Here is a 26,749-nt window from a genome sequence, read left to right on the forward strand (position 1 = left end):
ATACCTACAGCTGCACATGTGAACTGTCCTTCAGTCAGCAGCTCACTCTTTTAGCAACATCACCCTGTGTGTTAATCAGTGGTAACCAAATATAGGTCCCCCTTCAATGCACAGCCCTACACCTATCCAGCTTTGCTCTAGGACAGATTCATTGCAATGAGAAACAGTGTGTGTATTACACTTAAGATTTGCATGAACTTATTCCTTTTACCTTGAAGTGCAACCACGTGAGCCTATCACATACTGAATACAAAAGATTCCCAGAGTGACTACTTGCTAATGAAACTGTTGAAAGTAAAGCTACATAAACCTTTTTGGTTTATAACATTTGGTTTACATTTCCAACAACTTTATGTTAACCCCGAAAAGCAGATTCTAAAAATAGCAGAAAACCATTACAAGAAAAAAAAAAATCTGTATTTCTTCTTTGTCCTTGATGTAACCAACTCCTGTTCATGACAGGAACTAAGTGGCTTTCACAATGGTTTACATCCAGGTGGCTCACTTCAGACTGGAAGACCAGATCAAAATTTTGGCATCTCACCCAAAGGCTGTCACTCTTTCTCAGCTGAGTTTGGCAGAAGCAGCTGCGGAAGTTGCCCTCCTGCACCTCTTAGAAAGCCAAGCTGCTTCTTGGGAAGGAAGATGAGACCCAGCTATTGACTGAGGGTAGCACCTGCTGTGGAAGGGAGCATGTGCCCTGCAGCAACCACAGTGTGTTGGGAAAAGCAGCTGCAACATCAGAGTTAAGTTGTGAGCAAGTGCAAGAGGTTGCATTTAGCTGCTTGGGCAGCATTCATCCTTTGAACAGCCCTTCCCCACCTCAAGTGAGTCTAAGAAAACTACCTAGAAATCAAGCTCTATTAAGGTCCAGTTAGGGTCACAATGAAAAGCCTTCAAAATCTCCTGCAATAAATAAAGCTTATACATAGTTGTCTTCTTTTCTCTACTCCATCTAATTGAATAATTTTGCATGGTTGTAGATGGGTTAAAAGTTAAATTCCACTTCTAGCATTATAGCATTCACATAAGAGATCTTAAATCAACTTTGATTGCTAAAGAGTTACACTGACAGGAACAATGAACTAACAGCAGCTTGCTAAGCACAGAGCATATGCGGAGAGTGGTCAGGGAGAAGCTGAACATGTTTGCAGGAGTTAGGACTGCCCAACATTTTTCCAGTTAAAAGCTAATGAAAAAGAAGGCTTGCCAAAATTCAATCAGTTCATGTCAATTTTTTATGTCACATTCAGTTTAATCTTTGCCCTTAATCTATATGAAAGGCTTTTGCTATTTAACCAAATAAAATCCAGAAAATCTGAACCCTGCTTAAATCAAAACCAGTGACCGATCATTTTGAATTTGTATTTTCCTATTCTGTGCCAAAGAACCTCTCCTGGAGGAGATTATGATACAGAAACACATTCAAAAAACACAGCTTCTTTTTCCCCTTTTGAATGTTGGGATAGTTTAATTTGCCCAAAATTTAAGCTGCTGCCTGTACGCTTCAAGAAATCATTTTGCAGGCTGAGAAAAAGTCCCCTGTAATTAAAGCATTTGACAAGTACAGGCAAAAGAGAGATTAACAGCAAAAGACTAATAGCAAACACAGAGCAGGAAGGATTATGCTGCATCGCTCAAGTGCTTCCCACTGTTGATAGCATCTGAATAGTACAAAAGCAGGGAAAAAATAAAAAAGTCATCCCATTTGAAGGAAAGAGGACAATAGTGACTAAACCAGAAAAGGCTGACAGATGAAGATTTTAATCCTTGGAGTACAAGCTTAAGAATTGCCTGGAAGGTCATCCAAAATTGCTAAGTTCCAAAAGTCATCTCATGTCAATGGCATCTACTGTCATCTTGTGAGTTTGTTTCTGCTCTACTTCATATGCTGAGCAGTGAGGAACAACAACGAGGTTCACCATAAGGGAGTTATTCCCCATGCCACGAACCAAACCTAATGGTCAAAGTTACATCCACATATGATGTTACATAACTTAATTGCAAAGTTCCCCAGCATTTGCTTTACTCTTTTCAAAAAGTACATATTGATTTTTATTTAACTTTTGCAAACATATCTGAGTTTCTAAAGAAGAAAATGTACCTTCTCTAATGGTGTCTTCTATTGCCTTAACTCCAGCTATACCATACACAAGAGCTGCCTTACTAGCCCCTCTGTTACTTCAGCAAGACACATAACCTAGCTAAGTTTACTTTGCCACTCTCTGCAATTAGTAGTCCTGTCCTACAAAAAGACCCTCTTGCAAGAGTTGATTGTTTCAACCATATTGTAATTCAATTCCCATCTTTGGACTGCCAAGAATGTTAATTTCTAACAAGACTGGTAGTGTTCTTCCTTCATTGATCTGACAGACAGGAACTGGATTTAGGCTCAGACTCTCAAGGTTATTTAAATACTTCAAATGCTCCTAGTGTAAGGGATCTAAAATGTACTTGAGAATTTTGTCCCCATGTCCAAACAGGGATTCATGAAACTGAAAATAAACAGCTTTTACTCACTGTCAATTAAAATCCAAATTTTTAATTGCAGTCTACTGACAGCTCATCCTAAGATGATATTTGCCCGAGAAAATTGTTTGTTTTAGCTCCATTCCACTATGCCAGAAATGGGAAATGTCTTCTTAAAAACATGGAAAATTATTACACCAAGCTCAGCTACTCCTCAGAACCTTTTGTCTGAGCTGCAATCTATTCAGAAGATTCTGAGAACTACTTCTTTCAAAATGGAGAGCTAAAATCCATACTACACATGATTCTCTGAAACATCCTACAAGATCCAAAGCAGTACTCAAACACACATCCCAGGTTCTAGAAGGTCGGATGCTTATATTTGAGGAGTGATGAGGTTGTATTGAACATAGCCATTTGTCAAAACAATTTTGCTGCTTGATCACAGTACCTCTGTACTTGACTACCCTTTATTTTCCTCCCTTGTGTTTTATAATTTCACTTCTCCAATACAAATCTGATACTACTTGTAAAGAAGGAATGATTTATGTCTATGACTTACAAATTCTACCTTGACATAGAACAAATAGATAATTTGTATCTTTGTGTGGTGAAGGGAGGCCTGTTCTTACCATACAGTTCATGGCAAAATGATTGTGCTGTGTCTGAAGTTCCATTGCGTGGGGGTGACTGGTTCCAATCTCTGTGTAGCTGTTCAGAAACAGACCTTTGTTGTGTGTGATCCAGTCAAACATCTACATGAAAATATTAAGGAAAGAAAAAAGTTCAAAAATTTGTTATGGCAGAAATCATAGACAAGTAATTTAAGAAATCTGTGAACAGAGAAGACAGAGTCCAAGGTCACAAAAATCAACATGAACGCTCTTTCCATTCTAAATTACATGATTTTAACCCAATCATTGCTGAAATCTTTGTGGATCAAAGAGCTGAGGCTGTTGCTGTTACTGTTACCTTTACTACAGGTGTTTATCTCAACAAGCTACAGTAAAGTTGTAATTGTAAACTTCATTATTACAAAGAAGTCATAGTAAACAAACAGACTTGGAGCACAGCCCTGAGCTGCCAAGCTTAGACGTTCTCTAGTGTCAGCACTTCTTGACATCAGCAGCTTAGCAATTTAAATGAAAACAGCAACTCATGGAAATTAAGTATAAATTCATTCTTGCTGATCAAGTACTTCAGCAGCAAGCTTAATATTTTTAGTTCGTAACTTTACAGCAGATTTGAAAACAACTATTCTATTTCTAGATGACTTAATAAAAGTATACTTGAGTAAAGAGTTACACATTACCTTCTTCCAAAGAAGTTTAAGAAGAACCCTTAAATACGTTTGTTTTTAAGAACAAAAACCCAATTATTTTAATATCCTAAGAAATTTTAGGAAAAGACCTTATCTGGCAATGGCCATCAATGGATATACATAGGTATGTTAACAGCGGCACTGGAAGACAAAGTTTTCAAAGACCAAGCAACACATCAAAAGCTAAGCTTAACATCCCACCCAATGGGGAGTTTCAACGGTCTTGAAATCTTTGCTGTATCTCAGCAAAAAAGATACACCCATTCTCTGAATAGCCTGAAAAAGATTGTTCAGACAATAATAGTATAAATGAGCAGTAAATACTTGTTTAAAGATCTTTCAAAATATGCTGGCTAACAGAACCAAATCCAGTATTTGTCCCAGGTCCATAAAAAAACAAATTATAAGTAGAACACAAGATGGTAAGGACTGTAAACCAAACTTCTAAGAGCTTAGACAACTGAGACAGCTAATCACATACTCCTAAAATTTTCATCTTCTTATCTAGAACACAGTGAAGATGTGTTAGAACATTGTTCAAAATAGAGACTGGTACTGCTCATGACCACCTTTCTCTAGGTCATCTTAATTCGCGGCCTTCAGACACCTACAGGGCAATTCTAGATTCCCTCCCACCTCGCCCCTTCTTGCCTTTTCTTCTTCTGGACCAGAGAGCACAGAGTTGAGCAAGTCCTCCAAAAGGAACGTGTTTATTTCTCCTCATACAATACCCTTTATCTTTCCCACATTTAAGTAAAATACATAGACATACACTGATAAAGAACCCATGAGCTATGAAATCTAATCGGACATAAGCAGTAAAAATAAGGGCTGCAAATAGATTAGGGCAAGGGTCTTAATCCAAAAGTGAGTTGGGATACTACATAAACCTTCTTTTTAATCTTTTTTTTTACTGGTTGTTGAGAGAATAAAGTCCCAGGTATGCTAGCTGCTGTCAACTTCATTTTGAGGTGCCTAATATTTGCCTTATGAAAGAAAGATGTGTTAATTTAATAGCGACTTATTCTTGCAATCAGAAACCTAGAAAACACAGGAGCTTATGCAACCACATGGCAGGACAGAGGTCAATCCCACAGGCTCAAGTATTTCACAAGAAGTTTCTTAAAGCCCAAGTTATATAAGCAACTTGGTAAAAGATGAGTAAATGAAAAAAATATATTTTGATGGTGCTTCCACAGTACTGAAAGACATGCCATAACACAGAACAATTAATGCTGCAAGGAAGTGCCCGAAAGGTTGATAAAAGCATTTGGGTCTGAAAGACCAACACTAGACCAACAGCTTGCTATTTTCTCAATAATGTTATAATTAATAATTTTATAACTATTTCAACTCTTTACATGTCCCTACTACTTTCAGCTCTATCTATTCAGCAAATGCTTGCTTTAAATGGTACTTTTAAAAATTATTTCTTTTTTAAACACAGCACAAAACATTAGAGCAGTACAAAAAAAGTCCCTGAGTTGAAACACGTTTGCTCTGCTTTTACTCCTCCTCATGCATTTGTTATGACCACTGCTGGAGAGCAGGATACTGGTTTAACACAGACCTTTGGTTTCATACAGTTCAGGTAATCTTACATAAAATACTTCAAGAAATCCAAATACTTTAGGAACTCTGACAAAGGCCATACTGACCACTTGATTGCATAGCTTAGTTACCACTTCCCTGGAGAAAAACTCTGCACCCTACCTTGAAGATACTTGTTCCATAGTAACAAGTCAATAGTAAGTGATTGTAACACCATTCTATATGAAAACAGATCTTATTTGAGCTCATTCAAAAGTGAACTGCCTGCCATACCTCCTCTTCAAATTCCATGACAATCAAGGGCTTTCTCATCTGAAGGGACTGGTTAGCCTCAAACATTATGAAATCACTCAGTTCCCTATTAATGACATATGCACTGTCAGAAGAGATACATCAGTTTTTAGCCTGGGACTTTAAACCCTACATCAATGAAACAGTTTCCCACATCAGCCTCTTTAGACTTTGTCAACTGCCTGTCACTCACTGTCCAAAGATCACTAAAGAAGACCAATGTAGTCCTTAGTCATCTGTATTTATAAAGTATACAGCATTCATCTTCACATGATGCAGGCAAAAAGGGTTGGAACAAACCCTTAACAAAACAAAAGCTTTCAAGTCACTAGCACTTAAAATATTCTTTGGTGAGAGCTACCTGTGTCCTTTACAGCTTATCAGTACTATCCCATGCCCTTTACTCTACAAGACTCTTAGTGCCTCTCAACCAAGACGTCCCTTATTTCTTGTTAAAAGTCTAGCGATTAAAGACAAAAATGACTATTTGGAGTTACCCCTGGTACTTCTCTCAAGTCCATCAAGCACCAGCCATTTATACTGCCCTCCCTCAATCCCTTACCTTTTCAGCATCCTGCTCAAACAGCCTGAGCTGAAAACATTGGTCCAATTTCAATTTTCGCACATGCCACATCTGATGCAGATGCTGCCGTGTTGAGTGCAGCCTGTCCAGCATGGTGGATACTTTGGGTAAAAGGTTCTGTAAGTCTGCATTCCCTGACCCCGAGTTCTTTTTGGGAAAGCTATCACTGCTCTGTATTCGCTGGAGCAGCTTCTGTCCTTCCACATCAAGGTCCTCGATAGGGGCCTTAATGACTTTCTTTTTTAATTGTGAATGCTCCTCTATCATATTGCGAGCACCTTCCAGGTCCTGAGGCATTTCTTTTTTTGACAATATATCTTGCAGTTCCTCCAGTCTGGACAGCATATGGGTTGCATTGCTAATGTAGTCCTCAAAGGCAACTCTGATTTCTATCCACTCCTCATGGTTGTATTCCAAACAGCCATCAAATTCTGGGGTTAGCTGAGAAGGATCAACTACTTTGGTAAGGCCTTCCAGAGACACCATATTTGTCTAGAAAATAAAAGCAGAAATAAAAAAATGCTGTTACTGAAATTAATTTGAAATTTCCTTTCAAGCTTTTGGTTTTCTCTTTGTAAGAGTTGATCATTTTGTGCACAAAGTCCACGTGGCACCTTTTCTCACACATGTCTTTTCCACTATCAATTCTGAACAGCAGAAGACAGAAGGTCTTGCAGGTATTTCCCAATATCAGAGAAATATTTATTTCTTACCTCACTACACTTCAGAAGAAAACAGTAGCCACTCCTTTGACTACTGTTTTGATTAAGCTTTGACTTTGTGTATTGCAAAGCCGAAGGAAGATAACAGTAAGGTTCAGACAGCTGCTTTCCTCTTCATGCTGGAGGTATCACAATTACCTCAGTGCAGACCAAGATAAACAGAGGAAACCTAGCTTTATAGTAGTAGAGGTAAAACCCTAATTCCATCTTTCTTACACTCAGAAAAAGAATATAAACAACAACATGCACAACTACCTAGTTTAATAGGTAGAAAGAAAAAAGAAGAAAACCACATTCCTTCTAGCACCACTGGCCTAAAGTAACCCTCCCTTCATGCAGAATATAATTTATCTGGGAGTTTTCAAGGTGCTGATCATTAGCGAGCACTTAAAACCATGAAATAAATATAAATTTATATTCCACAGGGAAAATTACCTCAAACTCAAACTTAGAGCTGCCAAAGTTAGTCCTCTGTTTCTGCCAGAAATTGTCTGGCTTGATTATCAGTGCAACATGAATACAACAGGGAAAGGATTCCTGTAAAATCTTCAGCAGAGGCTTTATGGAGTCCCATTTTGACCCACGCATATCTACAATGACAGTGAATCCTCGTTTACATACTTCCTCACTGCAGAAGAAAGAAGAAAAGGTTATCAAGCAAGTGTTATAACTTCAAACACAGACTCTACTGCACCACACTGCCTAAGGAACATAGTCTGCTCAGCCAATTGTAACACTTTAGGGTCTCACTGTTCACTAGCTAAGACGTACAGCAGATCTCATGAACCTCTCAAGAAGTTTCTCTGACCCTCATGCCAAACTCCTTGTGGGTGATAGCTTTATACCCGTTGCTGACTTGATATTCTGACTCTTCGGAACACACACACACTTACTTGACGGATGACAATATTCATGCCTTTCTAATGATTGAGGGGATCCTCTAAAAGACAGAAGATGGTAAATTGTTCTTACCTACCACTTTGCAACTTTTTCAAATTGTCTCATATTTAGACCCATATTATCTGAGAGTCAGAGTCTGCAGAGGAAAAAAAGCCATTTTTGACCATTTCTTTTGTAACAGGATCGATTTGTGGACAGTTAATGGATAAGACAGTATTTTATCATTGTGAACAAAACCACATCAACCTGTTTACAGGTTACAAAACTTGAGCTCAGTTTTGTTGTCCAAAAGTCGACAGACCTTACATTCAAATTCTCCAGCACCTCTTCTGAGAATGGAAGATTTAATTTCTTTTCATCAGTACCTTCTGTACATTTAGTGCTTGCAATTGATCAAAAGTGACAATCACCACCACCACCAGAAACTTTGATTTTATTCCAGCAGAATTTGCTACGTGACCTTGTAGCATGACCATGGAAAATGAAATATTTCAAAACCAATGCATCATAGCCAACAGACTATCAAAAAGGACCAAATGTCCATTGTTTGAGTAGGAGTCACTTTCAGGGATGTGACTAATACAAATGCCATTCTAGAGTTCATGTGGTGAGGTTTTTCAGAGTATCCAAGAAGCAGGGAAGCTTCACTGGCATACTTTACACACTTGTATTAGTCACACTGTAGAAAGATGTGTTATGACCGATACAGGAGATCTTCTGGAAAAAGTGACAGTATCAGTTCCTTAGAAGAGGAGGGTATTTTAAGTTTGAAAACTTAAAAGTTAGGAAAAAAAAAGAAAAGTCTGCAAAATTTAAAAAAGGGAGTTTATCACGATAAATGATGGCTCTACCACCTGCCCATAGAAACATCAAAAACTGCAATGGCAGAAGCAAAATATATTAAAATTGACTAGCTTGGAATCTACAATCTACAATTTTCTGACCATAATGAAAATGTTTTCTAAGATACAGCATTCAAGCACAAAAACAATGGGTCTGTTTTAAGGACAGACCCATTATTTAAAGGCCAAATGCTATTATATGAGTGCTGCTCTGCCCTTCCCTATTCTACCACCAAACTGAGGACTGCATGAGGAGTGCTTGCCACTAATTCACACAATACGTACATCTACTGGGGTGTACAAAGCAAGCCCTCATCATGTGACACAATCAGATGTGTCATCAATCATGTGGTCCCATCATCTGACACAAGTTGAATGTCTTTTAGCCAAGGATCACAACAATTAGGGTAGGAGGCTTTAGTCAGCCAAGGTCATCCGTTTGTAAACCTGAACTACACTAAAATACTGGTACAGTCAGTGGTGATGACTTAAGTTTAGCTATATTTTTCAATAAGATAGATTGTTAAATTACTAAAATTGTGAGACTGAATCAACTTGAGTTTTTAGATCTCTTGCCAAACAGTTGATACCTCTGATTCTTCAGATACATCAAATAACAGTACTGCAATAAATACCAGACAGCCCAAATGTTGGGGGCTATTTGTACCACCTTGGACTTCTTAATCAGCTAGAGTTGCATGATCAGTCCCTAAAATATGCCTTGTATGAAAATGAGTCTTGCTTTTAATAAAGCTCCCTTTATTCTCAAAGCTTTGCCATGTTTAAAGAGATATAAAACCTGCACTAACTTTTAATCTTACATCTCTTGATGCTAAACTAACATAAGCCTTTTGCCAGAGGATTGCTGTATCTTGCCAGGTTATCTCTAGAAAATTCTTGGACACAGTTTGATGCACATTTATCTATTAACTTCTCTAATAACTTGAAGCTCTCAATGGCTAGCATACATCTCACCATTCAAATCTGAAAGTAAAGATCTCAAGCCTTCTTCCTGTCCTTCTTCCTCTACCTCCCCCAGTTAACTTTACAAAAAAGAGGCCGCATACACTGTCAGCTAGATATCTTGAAGTTATTTTTATGAAACCACTTCTGTCAGTCTGAAACTGGCATCTGATTACATCAGGTGAAAAGACCAGTTGTAAATTAACACATTACAGAAACACAGAAGATGTTGCCTTCAGGGATGTTGTCCAAGGAATTTTTTTCAACTGTAATGACAACTGCTCCTTGAGGTCATAGGCAAACATAGTGAAGCACAGCAAGCATTGCTCCAGCCCACAACAAATGTTGGCAGATTCCAAGGAGGACCTAAAGTCAGGGTCTTAGGATCATTTTTGTCCCCAGCTCAGATAGTCCTAGAAGCAAAGTTATATATAAACAAACTTTTTTTACATATATACAAAATATCTCTTAACTTCATATATACATATATATATGGGAGTATATATATACACACACACACAAGCATTGGATTTAACTTCTGCCAATTTACTTGAATAGCACATTGCAATGCATAACTTAAATTGCTGATAATGTAATGCTATCAGTACTTTCACAGATCACTCCACAGATTTATCTGAGACCTTTACAAGCAATTTTACATATCTCTCTCCTGGTTATTTCTGTGCTTTATCCGGACACTATGATTTACCTAACACAAATAAGAGTTAGGAGTGTTATGCTGACCCCACTCCACACAAGGCATATTGTGAATGATGACCAGCATGTTTCTAGTTACTGATGAACTGAAGGCCTTTGAGTTGTATTTGCAATCTTCAACACAGACAGCAATATGGCATGGTAGTGCTGTTTCCAAGACACAAACTACTTCCAGCTAAAGTACACCATCCGTTCTGCCAATGGCCTTCCTTTTACAGGGCAGAGTAATTATTTCTCGTCCAAAAAGCAACTTGAAAATAGCAACTGTCAAAACTTGGTATTGATTAGCTCATTTTATTAACCCATTCAGTCATCTAGCTTGTGGGTGTATTGCAACATAATCCATTTATTTTGTTATACAGCTTTAGAGCTTATCAGACTATCACTTACCTAGGAATACATGCTAAATATGAAATTAGTCTTCTAAGGTCTTCTTGCCGTATTCTATCATGATTACTACGAGCTGGAAACGTTAGAATGGGACCTCCACGCTTATCTCTGCCACCTGAAAAATTAAAAATGTTAAAAGACCCCACAGCATAACACTATTCTTGTTAGCAGAACTAGTCGCCAGTATCTACTTCCAAAAAAGCGATTTCAACTTAAATGCCAACACTGTCATTTCAACACCAACTTAAGACTGAATTTTAGGAGCACTGATCAGCACACTGTTACAACTCCTACAATGAGAAAATACATGTAAAAAAAATTGCAACAAAGAATAACCAGAACATTACACTTAAACATTACAGTCATGTTCAAGTCTGACTGGCAGTGTGACACCTCCAGCAATGGTGCTTTGTTATGTATTTAATTTTTGACTCAGCAATTGTACAGATTAAATTTAAACACAGAATTATGCTACTCTGTAGGCAAGTATTTAGATGATATGGCAGCAGAGAGCACAGCTGTGAGAAGCGCACCCAGGTAGAGGAGCTCCTCCACTTAGTGACAGAGCTCAGGGAGGAGGTGAGTAGGTTGAAGACGGATGGATCATTGTCATAGGAGACTCCCTTTCTGAAAGGAATAGAAAGCCCTATGTGCCAAGTGAATCCACTTCTTCTTGAAAGCCTACTGCCTCCCTGGGTCCCAGGTTAAAGAAGTGATGATTAAGCTTCCTACCCTGGTATGGCCCTTGGATTATTATCCATTATGGGTTTTTCAAGTAGGCAGCAATGACACTGAAACAAGAAGCCCAAGAGCAATCAAGAGGGACATGACTGAAGTCTCTCCCTGATGGCCTTGGGATGACTGGTTGGGGGATCAGAAGCACAGCCGATGCTTCTCTATCCTTCCAGTTGCAGGGAATGATAAGGGAAGAAATGGGAAGAGCCAGTAGATAAATACCTGGCTCCAAGCCTGGTGTCACCAGAAGGTTTTTGGGTTTTTTGATCATGAGTTGGTTTACACATCATTAAGCCTGATAGTGAAGACAAGGTACACCTGTCTCAAAGGACAAAATGGATCTTTGCACAGGAGTTACCAGGACTCGCTGAAAGAGCTTTAAACTAATTTGAAGGGAAAAGGGACAAAGCCGTGCTCACTAGACATAAGCCTGTGGTTAGCACACCAGTGTTTGAGGTATGCTAGCAAGGTCCTTCAGTCTGCCATCTCAGTGGAGATAGGGATGAAGATCCATGCAGCAGCCAAGACGTAAGGGTTATTGATGTGTTTGAAACGATGGAAGCACCTGAGAGAAGTCACATAGAAACGAAGGCTTCTGCCCCCAAAAAGGTGACAGAATCAACAGCCCAACTGAAGTGCATCTACACTAATGCATGTAGCATGGGCAACAGACAGGAGTAGCTGGAAGCCACTGGGCAGCAGGAAAAGCGTGGCATAGCTGCCATCATGGAAACACGGTGGGATGACTTGCACAACTGGAGTGCTGCAATGGAAGGGTGTAAACTCGTCAGAAGGCATAGACAAAGAAGGAGAGGCAGCAGGGTAGCCCCATATGTTAGGAGAGTTATGATTGTCTAGAGCTCAGTGACAGTGACAACAGGGTGAGTGTTTATGGATATGAATCAAGGAAAAGTTTGCAGATGATGCCCAGTTGGGCAGGAGTGGATCAATGGGCCAAGGCCATTGAGGTTCAACAAGGCCAAGTGCCAGGACCTGCACTTGGGTCGCAACAACTCCATGCAACTTTACAGTCTAGGGGCAGACCTGGGGGTGCTGGTCAACAGCCATCTGAATGTGAGCCAGCAGCATGCCCAGGTGGCCAAAAAGGTCAATAACATCCTGGTCTATATCAGCAACAGTATGGCCAGCAGGATTAGGGCAGTGATCGTCCCCCTATACTCAGCACTGGTGAGACCACATCTTGAATCCTGTGTTCAGTTCTGGGCCCCTCACTACAAGAAGGGCATTGAGGTGCTGGAGTGAGTCCAAAGAAGGGCAATGGAGCTGGTGAAGGGTCTAGAGCACAAGTGTGATGAGGAGCAGCTGAGGGAGCTGAGGTTGTTTAGCTGGCAGAAAAGGAGCCTCAAGGGGAGACCTTATCGCTTTCTACAACTACCTGAAAGGAAGCTACATTGAGATGAGTCTTGGTCTCTTCTCCCAGGTAACAAGGGACAGGATAAGAGAAAATGTCCCCAAGTTGTGCCAGGGGAGGTTTAGGAACAATATCTTCACCAGAAGATTTGTCAAGCATTGGAATAGGCTGCCCAGGGAAGGGGTTGTGTCACCATCCCTGGAGGTATTTAAAAGACACGTAGATGAGGTATGCAGGGACATGGTTTAGTGGTGGACTTGGCAGTGCCAGGTTAGGGGCTGGACTTAATGATTTTAAAAGTCTTTTCCAACCTAAATGACCTTATGATTCTATGATTAACTTCATTACTAGCAGAATGTGGGTGTATAGTATTTCACACTCATACATATGCTAGATTGAGTAGATGTCAACTATTTAAGCATTTAACTTGTATTTTTATCCTGTTCCAATTTGCAGATTCAGAATTGTTACTTTTAAATTTTGTTAACAATGCAGAAAATTTTGAATCCACTTAATATATAATGCAAAAAAATCTGACTTCAAGTGGTTCCACTTCAATGTGTTCATCTCAGTCATAAAATTGCACAGACTTACTGCAGTCAAATAGTAAAATGTAATTTTATATCCAACCCCTTTCTAGTGACAACAAACCGTTACTATTACTAAAGGCTATATTGAAGCCAGTAGGATATCTTTATCAACACATCCATAATAGCACAGACACTTTCTTGCAAGTTAAATTTCACATATATGTTCTCAACCACAGATGTGTGGACTGTTTTCTCCTGTCCCATGGAAACGCAGAAAAACACTATCCTCAGTCCAGAATTTCTCATTTTAAATCAGCTCCTCATTGTAATTCCACGTTACTAAAAAAAGTTTTTTAAAAATCACTTTGAAAGGAAGGCTAAAAGAAAATAAAAATAATAAAAGAAACCAGTCACTCAAAAATTCATCACTATCCTCTCCAACAGTCTGCATCTGCTTGCTAGAGACAGTAAGCCTGACTGTCAAAGTCTCTAGGGACTGTCTACACTGGACATGTTCCCTGTGAGGCACCACATGAAACTCAGAAGAGGTAAAAGCATCTTTGAATGTCTGTCAAACTAGAGTGTCAGAAGCCTAAACTTAAAAGGAAATTCATATCCTTATCTTCCATGACCTTTTTAAGTGGGAGATAAGATAAAAAACTTAGTTGTCTCATTCTAATGGAGAAAGGCTGGTCTTGACCATCCTGACTCATTTGCCAAGCAGAGAGCTTTGAGGATTTTTACACAGCAAGTGACAGGAGAAAAACAACACAGGAGCCGTAAGAGAGAGGAATGATAAATGACAAGACTGAGAGTCCAACTGCTCAAGCCCCTACTGAGCTCCAGAGTGATCACTGGTCCCCAAAGCTACCAAGCTCAGTTGAAAGTCTGCTGCAGTCCTTAATGCTCTCCTCATTGCACCACAGGCCATCATCACCTTCAGATCTTAAAAATTCATGTTTCAACCGGTAAGTGCTACTGATTCCAAACCCCCAGAAAAACTAACTCAAATCCTCAGGGTGGATATTCTTCTTTTAAAAGCAGCAGCTAGCAGAGAAGACCATATGCTGAATTGTCTTTAACGTTCTCTAAGCATTTTAAACAAATGCTTTGTTACACGCAGTCACCTCAGATCAGTCCTCTGGGTCTTTCCCACACTGTAGCTCCTGCATCATGCAATTTTCTCAGTATGGCAGAAGAAAGGAACCCTTATTCTTTATGTCATTCTGGACACCACTTCAGTTGGCTCCCAGCTCCACGTATGTCATAGAGAAAACCCATTTTTAAAAATGGTACTTAAATTTCTGATAAAACATCCTGAAATTTTTGTACATCGGAGACAAAATCTGCTGTACAAATTTCAGGTCTAGATGTGTAATGAAGAAATTAATACAGCCTTGATTTTTGATAAAAAGAACTTCACTGCTCTTTTCACTGTTCTCTCACTTACTGTTTATCTCACCTTAAACCAGATAGCAAAACTGCAAATATTAAGCAAAAAAGTCCCTAAGACTTGAGTCTTTTCATCAGCTATACTGACAGCTTTCTTAGGCCTTTTCCAATAAATAACTCTCATCGCCTTTGTTCCTGATGCTCCTGTGTCATAGACAAACAGGAAAGTTAAAAGCAACAATGTATGAGGCATCAGGTGGGAATTTCCTGTCTCACAACAGTCTTTATCCAACTCAATTCCCTATTAGTCTTGGTTTAACAAAAATATGTTAAAATACTACTTTCAACAGTGAGACTTCAATTTTTACCCCTTTCCTTTTATACAACCCCCCCCACAGTACTGAGATATTCTGTGTTTAGGCCAAAATGTGTCACATGAATACCTGATCACCTCACATGAGCCATCTAACACAAATCACTTCTGTGTAGTGCACATCACTAATAGGAGTATTGTCAACGGTCTTCAAATGGCACTAAAATTCAACAGGCTGATGAAGGCATTTTAAGAATATGCCTTTTTACCTAGTTTCAAAGTACTTGGGTAAAGCTAAACAGTGAGCTTTTATTATGGCAAGACAAGTTATCAAGGGCTATTTCTCCATATGAAACCAAGATAACTGTCCCTTGCAAGAAAATGCTCTCCTCATCTAAGTTTGTGTAGAGATGCAAGAGTATCTGTACTTGGACAAACTTCAGTTTAAACTTAACAAAAAAAATTGCATCTGTGACTCTATTTGTACTTCACAGCAAAGCCTAGAGATGTAACCATTTCAGGTACTAAGACATCCAATATTCAAAGCAGTTTATTTCCCAGTTAGGTGAAAACTGGTTCAGTAAACCAACAATCTTCCTTTCCTTTTCATTCCCAGGTATAAAGCTTGACAGTTCTCGTTCCACAATGGTTAAGCCCTAGTGGTGGTGGTACTTTTGTTGAGGGAAAGGGAAGGGGGGGAACACACTGAAGAATGTTGTTGTGGGTTGTTGCTCATGAAGTTTTTTTAAATCATTTGCACTACTAAAGTATCTCATTTCATTTGAGTTTCACTTGCAATGGAAATGTGAAACTATGGATTTTGGCACATCAGTTCTGGCCAGCCTTGTTGCCCACAGCTGTTTGCTCTATTCTTCCATTAGAAGTTGCTACCTTCACACAGGTAAGCTGGCAACCATTTATTCCTACTGACACCTTATCTGCTCTGGTTCACAATCTATCATCTCCCCTTAAATTTATCTTCAGCTTTCATTTGGCCCATTTCACTTACACTGAATTAATGCCTTTTGAGATGCCATCTGCTTAGAAATTATCATCAGAAAACAACAATCATTTTTCAGATCCCTTCTAAGGGGTCTAAACTAAGTACTGGACAATCTGGAAATTCTGAGGGTTTTTAATAGAAACTGACTTCATTTTCATTAAATACTACAAAACAAGGTCCAAAAAAGAGTAATGAGGGATTGAAAAATTGTGCTTAACTCTCTTATCTTCTTTCCCTCTGAAAATACAGTTTTAAGAAAGCTTTCACCAGCACTACAATTCATCTGCAGAATTGTGAATTACCATGATACCAGAGAAATCAGCTCTGGGGAATCTGTTATATCATTCACTACAGTTGCCAGGAACTTTTAGGAAAAAAAAAAAACAAAACCAAAAAAACCCAAAACACACACACACACACGTTTTTTTGCTTTAAGCTTCTACTTGATTCAAAAGAGTGGACAGGATAAAGTACTCTGTACCACATGCTGTACTTGCAAGCATCAGCATCCATGCATAGCAAATCTCTTAAATAGTACAATTTCAGGAATCATTTTTTGTGTTTTAATATTAACAGACAAGAGCTTTATTTCTGCCTTTCTTGACAAATTATTTATTGAAAAAACCCTTTTCAAATATGAGAATGTCCTCTAAATTGTTTGACATTAAGATTATGGCCGAGGGGATGATGGTGTTTAATCCTAGAAAGTCACACCAAAATGCACTTCACAAGAATAAGCAACTCAGCCATCATTCCATCAAGTAAAGTTACTTATCAATTTACAGACTATGTTATGATACTAACTCATATAAACCCCACTTTTAAATCCTCTGCTATTCTTTGTTCAGTAACCAACAGGCACTGCAAGTTCACCTCTGCAACGGAGGTATTTCTCCAGAATATGCTTCAGATGGGCCAATAACAAAGGCAACTCTGTAAAACTCCCCAGCAGAAGAAGCAGAAATAAGAATATGACATTGGTACAGTAAGTTCTAGGTTGCTGCAAATAATGCTGTTAGATAAGCAGGGTTGAGGGAATGCGGGATATGACATGATCAGGACGACAACTAGCAATGTTCCAAATTCAACAAAACATACACCTTCTTTATTACAGATCCTTTGAAAATGCTTATGCTATGTTTGGGATATCCAATTGGAATAGGTGCTACCCAGCTCTCTGTGATTTTTGTAATAATAATTAAAGTATTAAAAATACCATTTTACATGCTACTAACACCACAGTTGGATATTCTACAACAGAAAATAACTGTACCTGAAAGGTATGCAACTTTTTCCTTTAAAATTGGCAATACTTCCATAGCCTTCATTTCATCATTTTTGCGAAACCCTGAAAAAACGAAAAGATGATTAGTCAGAAATTCAGACAAGCTCAGCTTCTACATTTAATGAATGCACTGTAAAACATTTGCCCTCGGAATATATTGTGAATGTTATGATTACAGGAATTAAGATAACCTTATAATAAAAGTCTGGGAGGAGGGCATCAAGCTATTAAGACCATGTACCTTTAGAAAAATTATCAGCAAAAAAACCCCCAACCCAACCCACCAAAACCCCACAACAACACAGACAAACAAACAAAACCATCTAAACAAACAAACAACAAAACAACAAAAAAAACCCACCAAAAAACCCCAACCACCAAAAAAACCCACACAAAAACACACACCAAAAAACCCCGATGCTATTTACATACAACTTTCTTTAAATCACTTCTGTAAGCACAATTCTTTTCTGCTGCCTGACAGGCACAGAATTTTGTAAGTGAGAGCACATTTTGTCACATTAACTCTACACATACATGGAGTTTGAAACTGTCCCCAAGGTGAGTGATTACAGTCAATCTTGTAAAGCAGCACATCAACAGTTTGTCCCTCCTCTTGACTTCCTATTTCTACTACTCTGTTTCTGTGGCCAAATTCTAAGTTCTTCCTTCTTTGATAAGGAAGATCTTTTAACCTTATACTCCATATTGACCTGTACAGCACAGAAATCGTCATGTTTAGGCCAATTTTGTTCATCTTACAAGAACTGTGATACAACAGATCTCAACTAACTGTATGACCCTTTCTGGTCTATTTGGATTCATGGGGTTTTTTTAAATAATCTTATTTCTGAAGAAAGTACCTCTGATGGGGCAAGCGGGAAGCACTTTACTTCTCTATCACTGTTAAAGCACAGAAGTGCTTTTAAGACAGCTTAAATAGCTTTCTATGACACCATAGTTGTGTTCCTTAAAGGCAACAGTTTGAGATGTATAGAAGGTAAAATAAGCTTTTTAATTATTTGTAGTTTCAGAGAAACATTCAAGAGCAAGCTCTGGTGCATATGTGGCAATCTTTTCTAAAATAAATTGTTCTTCCCCTGTGTCTCTAGAGACGGCAGCAGAAACCCCCACTGATGTCCAGCAGGGAGGCTATCACTTCACTTCCTCCTCAAAAACATCTAAATTTTCATAACTTTTGGTCTCAGGTTCTGAGCTTAAATGAAAGACCTGCGCACTTCAGAGCTAAAACCTGAAGGTAGCAAATGGGTGTCATCAAGTAACATAAGATCTATAATTAAGGGCATCATATATGTAAATTACATAACAGGTTTTCCAATCCAGACAGCAATATTGAGACTTCTGTGTCACTAACACAATAGGTTATGGGCACTGCCCTTCAAAACAGACCCAGGATGCACCAAACACAACACTCAAGGGACACGGATGGTCAAGTGTTCGCACGTCATCAACTACACTGAATGACACTGTTGATCCTGAAGAACTGCCCTCAAAACACATAAAGCCCAGTGGTGGCAAAAGTAAGCTGACTAGAATTACACTGGGAGGTTTACTTTAGGTGGCAGGACGTTTTGTAAAGGAAAGAACCATGAAGCAGCACATAGGACTGCCTGTGAAAGACTATGGCCTACCCATGACTGGGGACTTTTAAAACACGCATTCAGACAAATGTCTGTCAAAAACGGGTCCCTCCAATTCACTGTAACTGAAGTGTTCAACCACGACATTGTCTCAGCACCCGCAGAATGCAAACAAAAGAAAACAAAACATATCAACTTCCAGCCAGATGGAAATTCCCTGGCTAGTTCTGTGTTTTTTCATGAACGCCATAAACCAAAAACAAACCCAAAATTCGGTACATTTTCTCAGAAAGGCGAGAGCAGGAAAAACTAGTTCTTTGGGTAACCATGCAGCGCGGAGGGTTTCTACACGATGGACAGTATTTTGCAATTACACGGCAACTCCAGACTGGCAAAGAAGTGGAGGGATTACTTTCATGTTTTCACTTAGGCTCTCAAGAGTCTAAGAGAGAGCCAAAGGAACCTCGAGCATTATTCCTCCTCCAGAGTAATGGCTTTGAGTTATCAGCTTTTTACTAAAACTGCCTACTAGTTTTATCCTACTAAGTTTTTGCTTATTATGGACTAAAGTTCTAAACAAGACTTTAAGAAAAAGATTAAATTAATCATCTAAAAGGACAGCAGATACATTGAAATATTTGGGTTTCAGTTGACTGCTAAGGCACACTTCCAGGGTTCAATTTTTTTTTAATGTGCTTTGAGCTACCCACCATAAGCTTAATGCCAATTTAGCATGCTCAGCTTTCATATCAACCATGGCAATTCCTTCTCTTTACAGTAAATTTAGAGGTAGAAAACACTTTCTCCTCACCTAAAAAGCATGCAGAAACTAGTGCTGTACTTTGCTGTCTCTCTTAGCTCAAAATTACCCAAGACACTGATGATACCACAATTGCTTGCTCAGATTTCTAAACCCTTAAACTACTTCACCTCGGATGATGCTCAGCAGCTGCACGTTTTACTTTGCCTGTGGCATGTAAGAAGGGAGAAACATTTAGCTAACATTTCTCTGACTATTAAGGGGCCGCTCAAGGTAAACACCCTAGCAAATACGTTAGTGCTTGGCTCATGTTCTGCATCTGCATATCCTTAAGGCTGACTGCCTTGGATTATCATATTCCTGCTGCTCTAAACAGTCTATTTTTATTCCAGTTCTGCAGTGTTAAAGCTTAACTGAAAAGACTGTGGGGATTACAACAGATGAAAGAATGCTAGGGAGCAAAGAGGGTGAATACAGCAGGAAAGTATCATATTTTTATCTCCAATGAAGCAATAATAAAACAAAAACCCAGCAATATAAGCAGGTCTTAAGGGCTTGGGGTTTGTCCTCCCCCCTCTTTTTAAAGCCTCTATTCCACGAAACATTTGCGATTATGAGGATTTAATTTAAAAAAAAAAATTTAAAAGGCATTTACCACACTCAAATGAAATGCCATAAATATCTGCACCAATCTCTCCCTACACAGCTCAGCATCCTCCGCGCCAGCCGGCTGCATCACATGTTCCTGGGGGTGATGTCATCCTTCCCGAGCCGGGCGGCTGCAGCTCCCGCCGCCGCGGTGCCGCCGCAGTGCCCGCAGCCTCGGTACCCACCCGCAGCCACGGGCGAGCAGAGGGGTCGCTGGCAGACCCACTCCCGGCGTGGCCAGCTCCATGGAAAAGTACAACCCACGCCTGCACGGTGCAGCTGGGCAAGTATGAAATTCCAGAGCGTTTTCATTCCCGTGGCACATTCTTCTCTTTTGGAAGCACAATGTATGTGCATCTATGGCACATATTTATGCTGTTCTTTTTGGTATCCAGTTTACCTGAAGAGGCATTCTTATTTTAAAAATGTTGTTTCTAATAATAAATCCTACATCTTTTAAAGACAATTTCAGTCTTATATAGGAAAATCATCCTTTATATTTTCAACACCTATTAAAGAAATACTTATTTTACAGTTTTGCATTTTTAATAGGTAGTATATGCCTTTCTGTTGCCCATCATACAGACTCTTTTCCCTTACTACCAGTCAGGAGGGAGGATGCTCAAATTATGCTAATTAATATTCAATTTCAGTAGATTAAGTAACACACGACTACATAGCCCACTTCAATTTAAGAGGTTCCCCCCACCCCTTACAAAGAATTACAGAATTACACAATCCTGTGAGTTATATAGTCTTTTACTAAAACTGTCTTATTACAGAGCAGTTATTGAAATGTTCTATCACACAACTTAAGATATTTAAAACATGCCAATAGGAAACAAGCAAAGTAATCTAAACTCTTTATCCAGATGTATATGTTAGAAAATTAGGAAGTCTTCCCCACAAACACACACCCTGTCACATCTTTGCCCCTACAAGTTCAAAGCCAGAAGACACCATCGATTAGACAAATGTAAAAAACTACACTGTCTGTGCTTTTTCTCATGTTGTATGAAGCTAAGATATTTTGCCGCAACATATTATTTTATAAATAATATATTACATTATTTTATAAGTTAAAACATCCATGAAAAGACAGCATTTTTGGGGTAGAGTTATCAACCCTAGGAGGTTTCCGAGAGATCTTTACCCAAATGGCCAGGGCAGATTCCTCTCATTTGGGCTGCAAGTGTTCCCAAATCTGGTGAAGACCTGGTGCAGAGCTGCATGTCCACCTGCCCTGGAAACCAGAGAGTAACCCAGTGTAAAGGAGCCATCTTTGCCTGGAAATCATAGCATTCCTGTAACTTTGCTGCTCTCCAGTTACCCAACTGGCTGAAACTTCCCACAGGTATTTAAATACAGTGAAAAAGTCACCTTTAGAGCTGTAACACACTGGGTACTTGTGTGGAAGTTTACACAACGCCTTATTAGTGTAAGACCGAGGCTTCCTTCACGTGCAGAAAACAAGGTAACTCTGTTGTCATCTCGTACTGCAACGATCAGTAACTAGTCAGCCACACAATTACATGAAGCAGACAAAATTGCCTCAAGCCTTTTAAGGTAACAATTTCATTACAGAAATGAGATATGAATCAGTGTTGGAAACCCCTTTCCCAAAGATGCACTGTTACCCCAAGAACACAGGAGTCTTTACTTCAGAGGTGTCTTCAGTGATGTACATTGTTCAGTTATGGCAACAAACATAAAACATGGAATCAGAAATTACATCAACAAAGACTCAGAAATTGAGGCTAAGAGCAGCACCTATTAGCAAAGAGGTTGACCAAGCACTCATCCATTGCTGTCACACACAACTGATTTGAAATTTTTCTGAAACATGGCTGGAGAAAAACATGAACAAAAAAAAGGGAATGCTCTCGCCCTGAAAACTCACACCTTAAATAACACAACTGCTTTTCATCTTGCAAAATAAAAACAAGACCTTTTAACAGGCACAAACAAAAAAACCCAGACTCAACCCAGAGGTGCTTTAGCCTCTGTTTGTACTTCAGAATGATTCCCTGTCATGTCACCAACAGAAAGCAAGCACCTTATCTACCAGGCTGCTCACTCCAGTATGAGACTTCTAATACCCGCCTCTTCTTTGACAGATATCCCATCCTGAATCAGAGAAAACTCTTTCAGTGAGTTATTTTCCAATAGACTACTCTCTTCATTTCAATGGATCTGCTTCAATAGACTTCTACTCAAAAAATCTATGCTAAATTCTACAGGAAGGAAAACCCACATAGAAATTGTACAAGCAGGACTCAGAACTGCTGATTACCTGTTACTAGGTGATAACTTGTCTGATTTAGGTTAGTCTTAAGTGAAATGAAATATTTGCTAGAAGATGAGAGATACATCTACCTCCATGGGTGGGGAAGAGACTGTTTCCCAGCCAAGCAGCCATGTCCTTCATCCAGCTAAGGTAGCAGCAACTGTAAACCATTCTCCACAACTCCTTGCATCCACTAATCCTTTTGTGTTAAGGATACCTTGGAACAGAAAATCTCAAAAATGCAGCTAGTCAACGTTTAAGCAAAAAAAATCCAAGATGCTGCTGTCTTTAGCTTTTTTTCCTATTTCACAGCATGAATTATATCAACTACATGACTGAAATTTGAGCTATTCCTCTCTTTATTTGTAAATTCATCCTAGCTACATTTCAAGAGAAACTGCTTTTTAATCAAGTAAAAAGAGGAGGGGGAAAAAAAGGAGGAATAAAGAAGCTCAAATTGAATAAAATTAGTGCAGTATTAGACTGACTAAGGTTTCATTATTTGTTCTTTTTCAGAATTCCCCGTATTACAAGATCACAGAATATTCTTAATTGGAAGGGACCCACAAGGATCATCGAGTTTAACTCTTAAGTGAATGGCCTGTACAGTGATCAAACCCACGACCTTGACATTATCAGCACCATGATAAGTCCCAGAAACCTATAGGTTTATTCAACTTTGCTTATCAGTTAACAACTGTAAATGATAAACCACAGCTGTAAGTCAATTTATACACTACCTCCCATGTTTTTCAGGTGTCCAGAAAGACAGCACAAAGCAGGTTCCTCTTATCCCATTTTAATATGGAGAAGTTTTAAAAGTTGGTGTGTAAATTTCTAAATAAGGTATTATTCCATGAAAAATAATTTTAAACAAGATATGAGGAGATTCACAGGCAGCCACTGTAAAACCTTTTACATTCTTACTGTGAAGTTCTACATAGAAACCAGTATAGATTAAGTCAGTAAAACCATTAAATTCTTTCCTTCAATCAGATTCAATGATTGCTGAACCCCACAAGTCTTTAGGTTTTTAAATGAAATCAGACTACTGAGGTAAAGGTGAGAAAGAAAACTGAACTTTCATAAGCAGGAAATGGCAAAAAAACAGCAGTAAATGAGAATATAACCCAAAGGGATTGCAAAGGCAATCAAAAGGCAACTAAAGTTAGTGCATATATGGGATTACTGATAGCTCTCCTTGATTTTGACTCAAGAATTTTAAATGCCAATTTCAATTTTATGGTAGGCTTAACTATAAATTCATACTTTTGGATGCAAGTAAAGGATTCATAGTGCAATCAGAGCTGTCAATTCACCAACTGCACTGTTATCACTTCCCGTTATAGACATTGCCTATATTCAGCGCTGCTCAGCAATCTCACACCATCTTTCACATTGCAACAAAGCAAGAGAATTCAGGAAAATTATGGCATAGACTGCAGTTCTTTCTCTGAAGCTTTGTGAGCTTGCAGATGACCAGTTTCAAAACCATCTCAGAAACACTAACTTTTAAGTATGCCTGTCATGGCATCTTTAAGACCTTTCTTCTTAGAGAAAATAAGGAACTATCAGCAGGGTTTTTTAATGACATACAGGTCACTGGGCAACATTAGTAACCTTGGTATTCATCATTTATTCATTCACTTTTTCTCAGTCCAGATTCTAAAACCTCCAGGGGACTCCAACAAGGATACAGTTTAGAGGGATATAACCAAAGCAGCATGATTTCAGTGTTGTTCCAGCAGCCATAGTCATGAACTTCAGCAAAATATTTGCTGTATTCATTTAATGGTAAAAACCTAGTCCTGAATTTAAAGCAATTCTAAAGCTTTTGACTCCCTTCAGGTCTGATCAGGTTGAAGACCCACTCATCAGAAAACTTCATGCCTTCAAACCCTCACTTTAACCACAACAGATCACAGAAATGCCCCTCCTTTTCCCTTTTCTTTTTTTTTCCAGCTTACATTTTCCAACTTACACACTCTCCATACAAGCTGCAGGGAATTGTAACACATCAGTACCAAGCCTGTATATGCAGTGCTACCATTTGGCAATCAGGGCCTCACAGAAGCAGACAGCTGAGAAACTGCCTTGAAATAAGAAAATGAGATTCATTAGAAAGTTACTAGCTCTTTAAGCCACTTTCAGCTTTTGGCATTTTGGCTAAGTGTTGAGGTTCTCTCTTGCCATTTTTACCAGTTCCCTGGTTTATTCTGACACCGGGACACATCTCTCCTGTCTTTAAATTATGGGAAGAGCACAGTACCATACAGAGAGATGTGGGACAAGAAGACTATTAGTGTACTTGGCAGTAATTACTCAAACAAGATCAAATTCATTGACTGAATGACCATCCCTTTCTTGGAAGCTGACGTACTCATTTATTGCTCAGTTAATTACTTATTAATCAGCAATTAGCGGAAACTAGCTACCTCAGGTGTGTACTGCAAAACTTGATGAAGAGCTGCCTTAAGAATGTAAGTTGAAGAAAACTCCAAATCCTAAATCACAGTTAAAAATCTGCAATTTCCTTTTAAGTGGGTAACAAGAACCTTAGAGCTATCCATATTTTGTACCGAGGTCCTTTCCAACCTGAATTACCCTTTGATTCTATGAAATGTGTAGACAGAAGTACAAATGTCCATTTTTCAACTGAAACTTGAGACCATCAAAATCTCCAAAGTTTCCCGCTTTAACATGAGGACAACTGTGTTATTAAATTTCTCTATCTCTTCAGGATGTTCAGTCTGTTCCTGCTGTCCTACCAGCATTGTTGGAAGTTCATTTGTTTTGGTGGGAACTGCTCATCCATCTCTAAGCGCTGCAATACTTCAATTCACTGCCCTGCTGAGGTAGCAAACCTTTTTGTGGTGTACAGCAGCAGCACACGGCTCTCACTGCAGTCAGACACTTTCCCTGTTAACTGTTGCTACAGACAGTCACAGCTTAGGGGCCTGCACTGTCAGTTCACCAGGAGGGTACCCAGTCTCCTATAAAAGAATGGTTTAACACGCAGTTGTTTTAACGAGGTCTGTAAGCAATTTTACTTATTCTTCTGTTCAAAACACAGATCAAGTAAAAGGCAGTAGCTTCGAAATTCTGCGCAGCAACAGCTGGAACATAACGTTTTAGATCATGTCCTTTGGCTCTTGTTCCAAATCACCATCTGGAGAAATCTTTTTCCACAGTGAAATTGATAAAGACTACAGCAAGAGCAGTAAAAATAAGCAACTTGAAAACATCTTGAAAATCACCCTGCATTGTTTTATCCTGAGCAACAATAGGAAGAACTATTTCCATCAGCCCCAAAATCAATCAAAAATACCCCAAACCCAGACTGAATATTTTTCAATAAAAAAACCTTTTTATAGCACAAGGTATTGCACTTGGGCTTTCTATCATTCACAGACCCCAAGATTTGGCATTTAATGGTTACTTTTTTTTTCCTTTTCTCCACCCTTTTTTCTTTTTAAATATGCACACACTTTCACAACATTTTTGTCACCTTATGGAGATACATATGCAAAAATTAGACTTGGTTACGTTCATACTTTCAGGCACTGGTACTTAAACAACCATTTTTTTTGAATATTCCTCCTCCCTCCTCCCTTCCTTTTTTTGCAGGACATTTTATATTCCTTCTGTGGAAAAACTAGCCATTTGCAACAAGATGTATGTCAAATAACCTGATTTGTGCACAGCTCTCCTTCCTTCAAATTCCCATTTTATTAGTTTGCAGCCATAAGGAGCTTGAGCTCCAAAAGCACTGAGACACAGGAAATCTAGGATGAATCCAAGCTTCTCTGCTATATTGCAGTGCACATACAAAAGATCTATATGAGGAGGAAGGAGGAGACACTTTTCTTCATCTTGCACTGTAAAAACTGTCAGGGTCCTACTGAATCAAACACCAGAGCAAAAGAATCGTACACAGCTATAGCTCTTAATTTTAGATGTGGGGCTGCTAGAAGTATTTAGAAGGGAGAGAATAAAGTTTTACATCAGAGCATCTCCCTGTTCTATCTCTTTACTGAATCGATTTTACTTAAAACACTGATTAACATAAGCTAC

At 38.9% G+C, this 26,749-nt stretch overlaps 1 protein-coding gene across 2 annotated transcripts in view; it reads right to left on the minus strand.

The window, feature by feature from the left end:
• TRIO (trio Rho guanine nucleotide exchange factor) overlaps nucleotides 1–17,440 on the minus strand; it is a 178,903-nt gene extending 161,463 nt beyond the window's left edge. For both annotated transcript variants that reach the window (XM_029965287.1, XM_029965288.1), the window contains exons 1-5: nucleotides 17,368–17,440; nucleotides 10,750–10,864; nucleotides 7,373–7,565; nucleotides 6,195–6,707; nucleotides 3,102–3,224 (exon numbers count right to left, since the gene is read on the minus strand). In XM_029965287.1, the coding sequence (XP_029821147.1) occupies nucleotides 3,102–3,224; nucleotides 6,195–6,707; nucleotides 7,373–7,565; nucleotides 10,750–10,864; nucleotides 17,368–17,422 (999 nt within the window). In that variant the 5' untranslated portion in view covers nucleotides 17,423–17,440. The remainder of the gene's footprint in view (nucleotides 1–3,101; nucleotides 3,225–6,194; nucleotides 6,708–7,372; nucleotides 7,566–10,749; nucleotides 10,865–17,367) is intronic.
• Between the last annotated feature and the right edge of the window lie 9,309 nt (nucleotides 17,441–26,749).

Source organism: Manacus vitellinus, unplaced genomic scaffold (genome assembly GCF_001715985.3).
Source record: "Manacus vitellinus isolate BGI_N305 unplaced genomic scaffold, ASM171598v3 scaffold_96_pilon, whole genome shotgun sequence".
Taxonomy (NCBI): domain Eukaryota; kingdom Metazoa; phylum Chordata; class Aves; order Passeriformes; family Pipridae; genus Manacus; species Manacus vitellinus.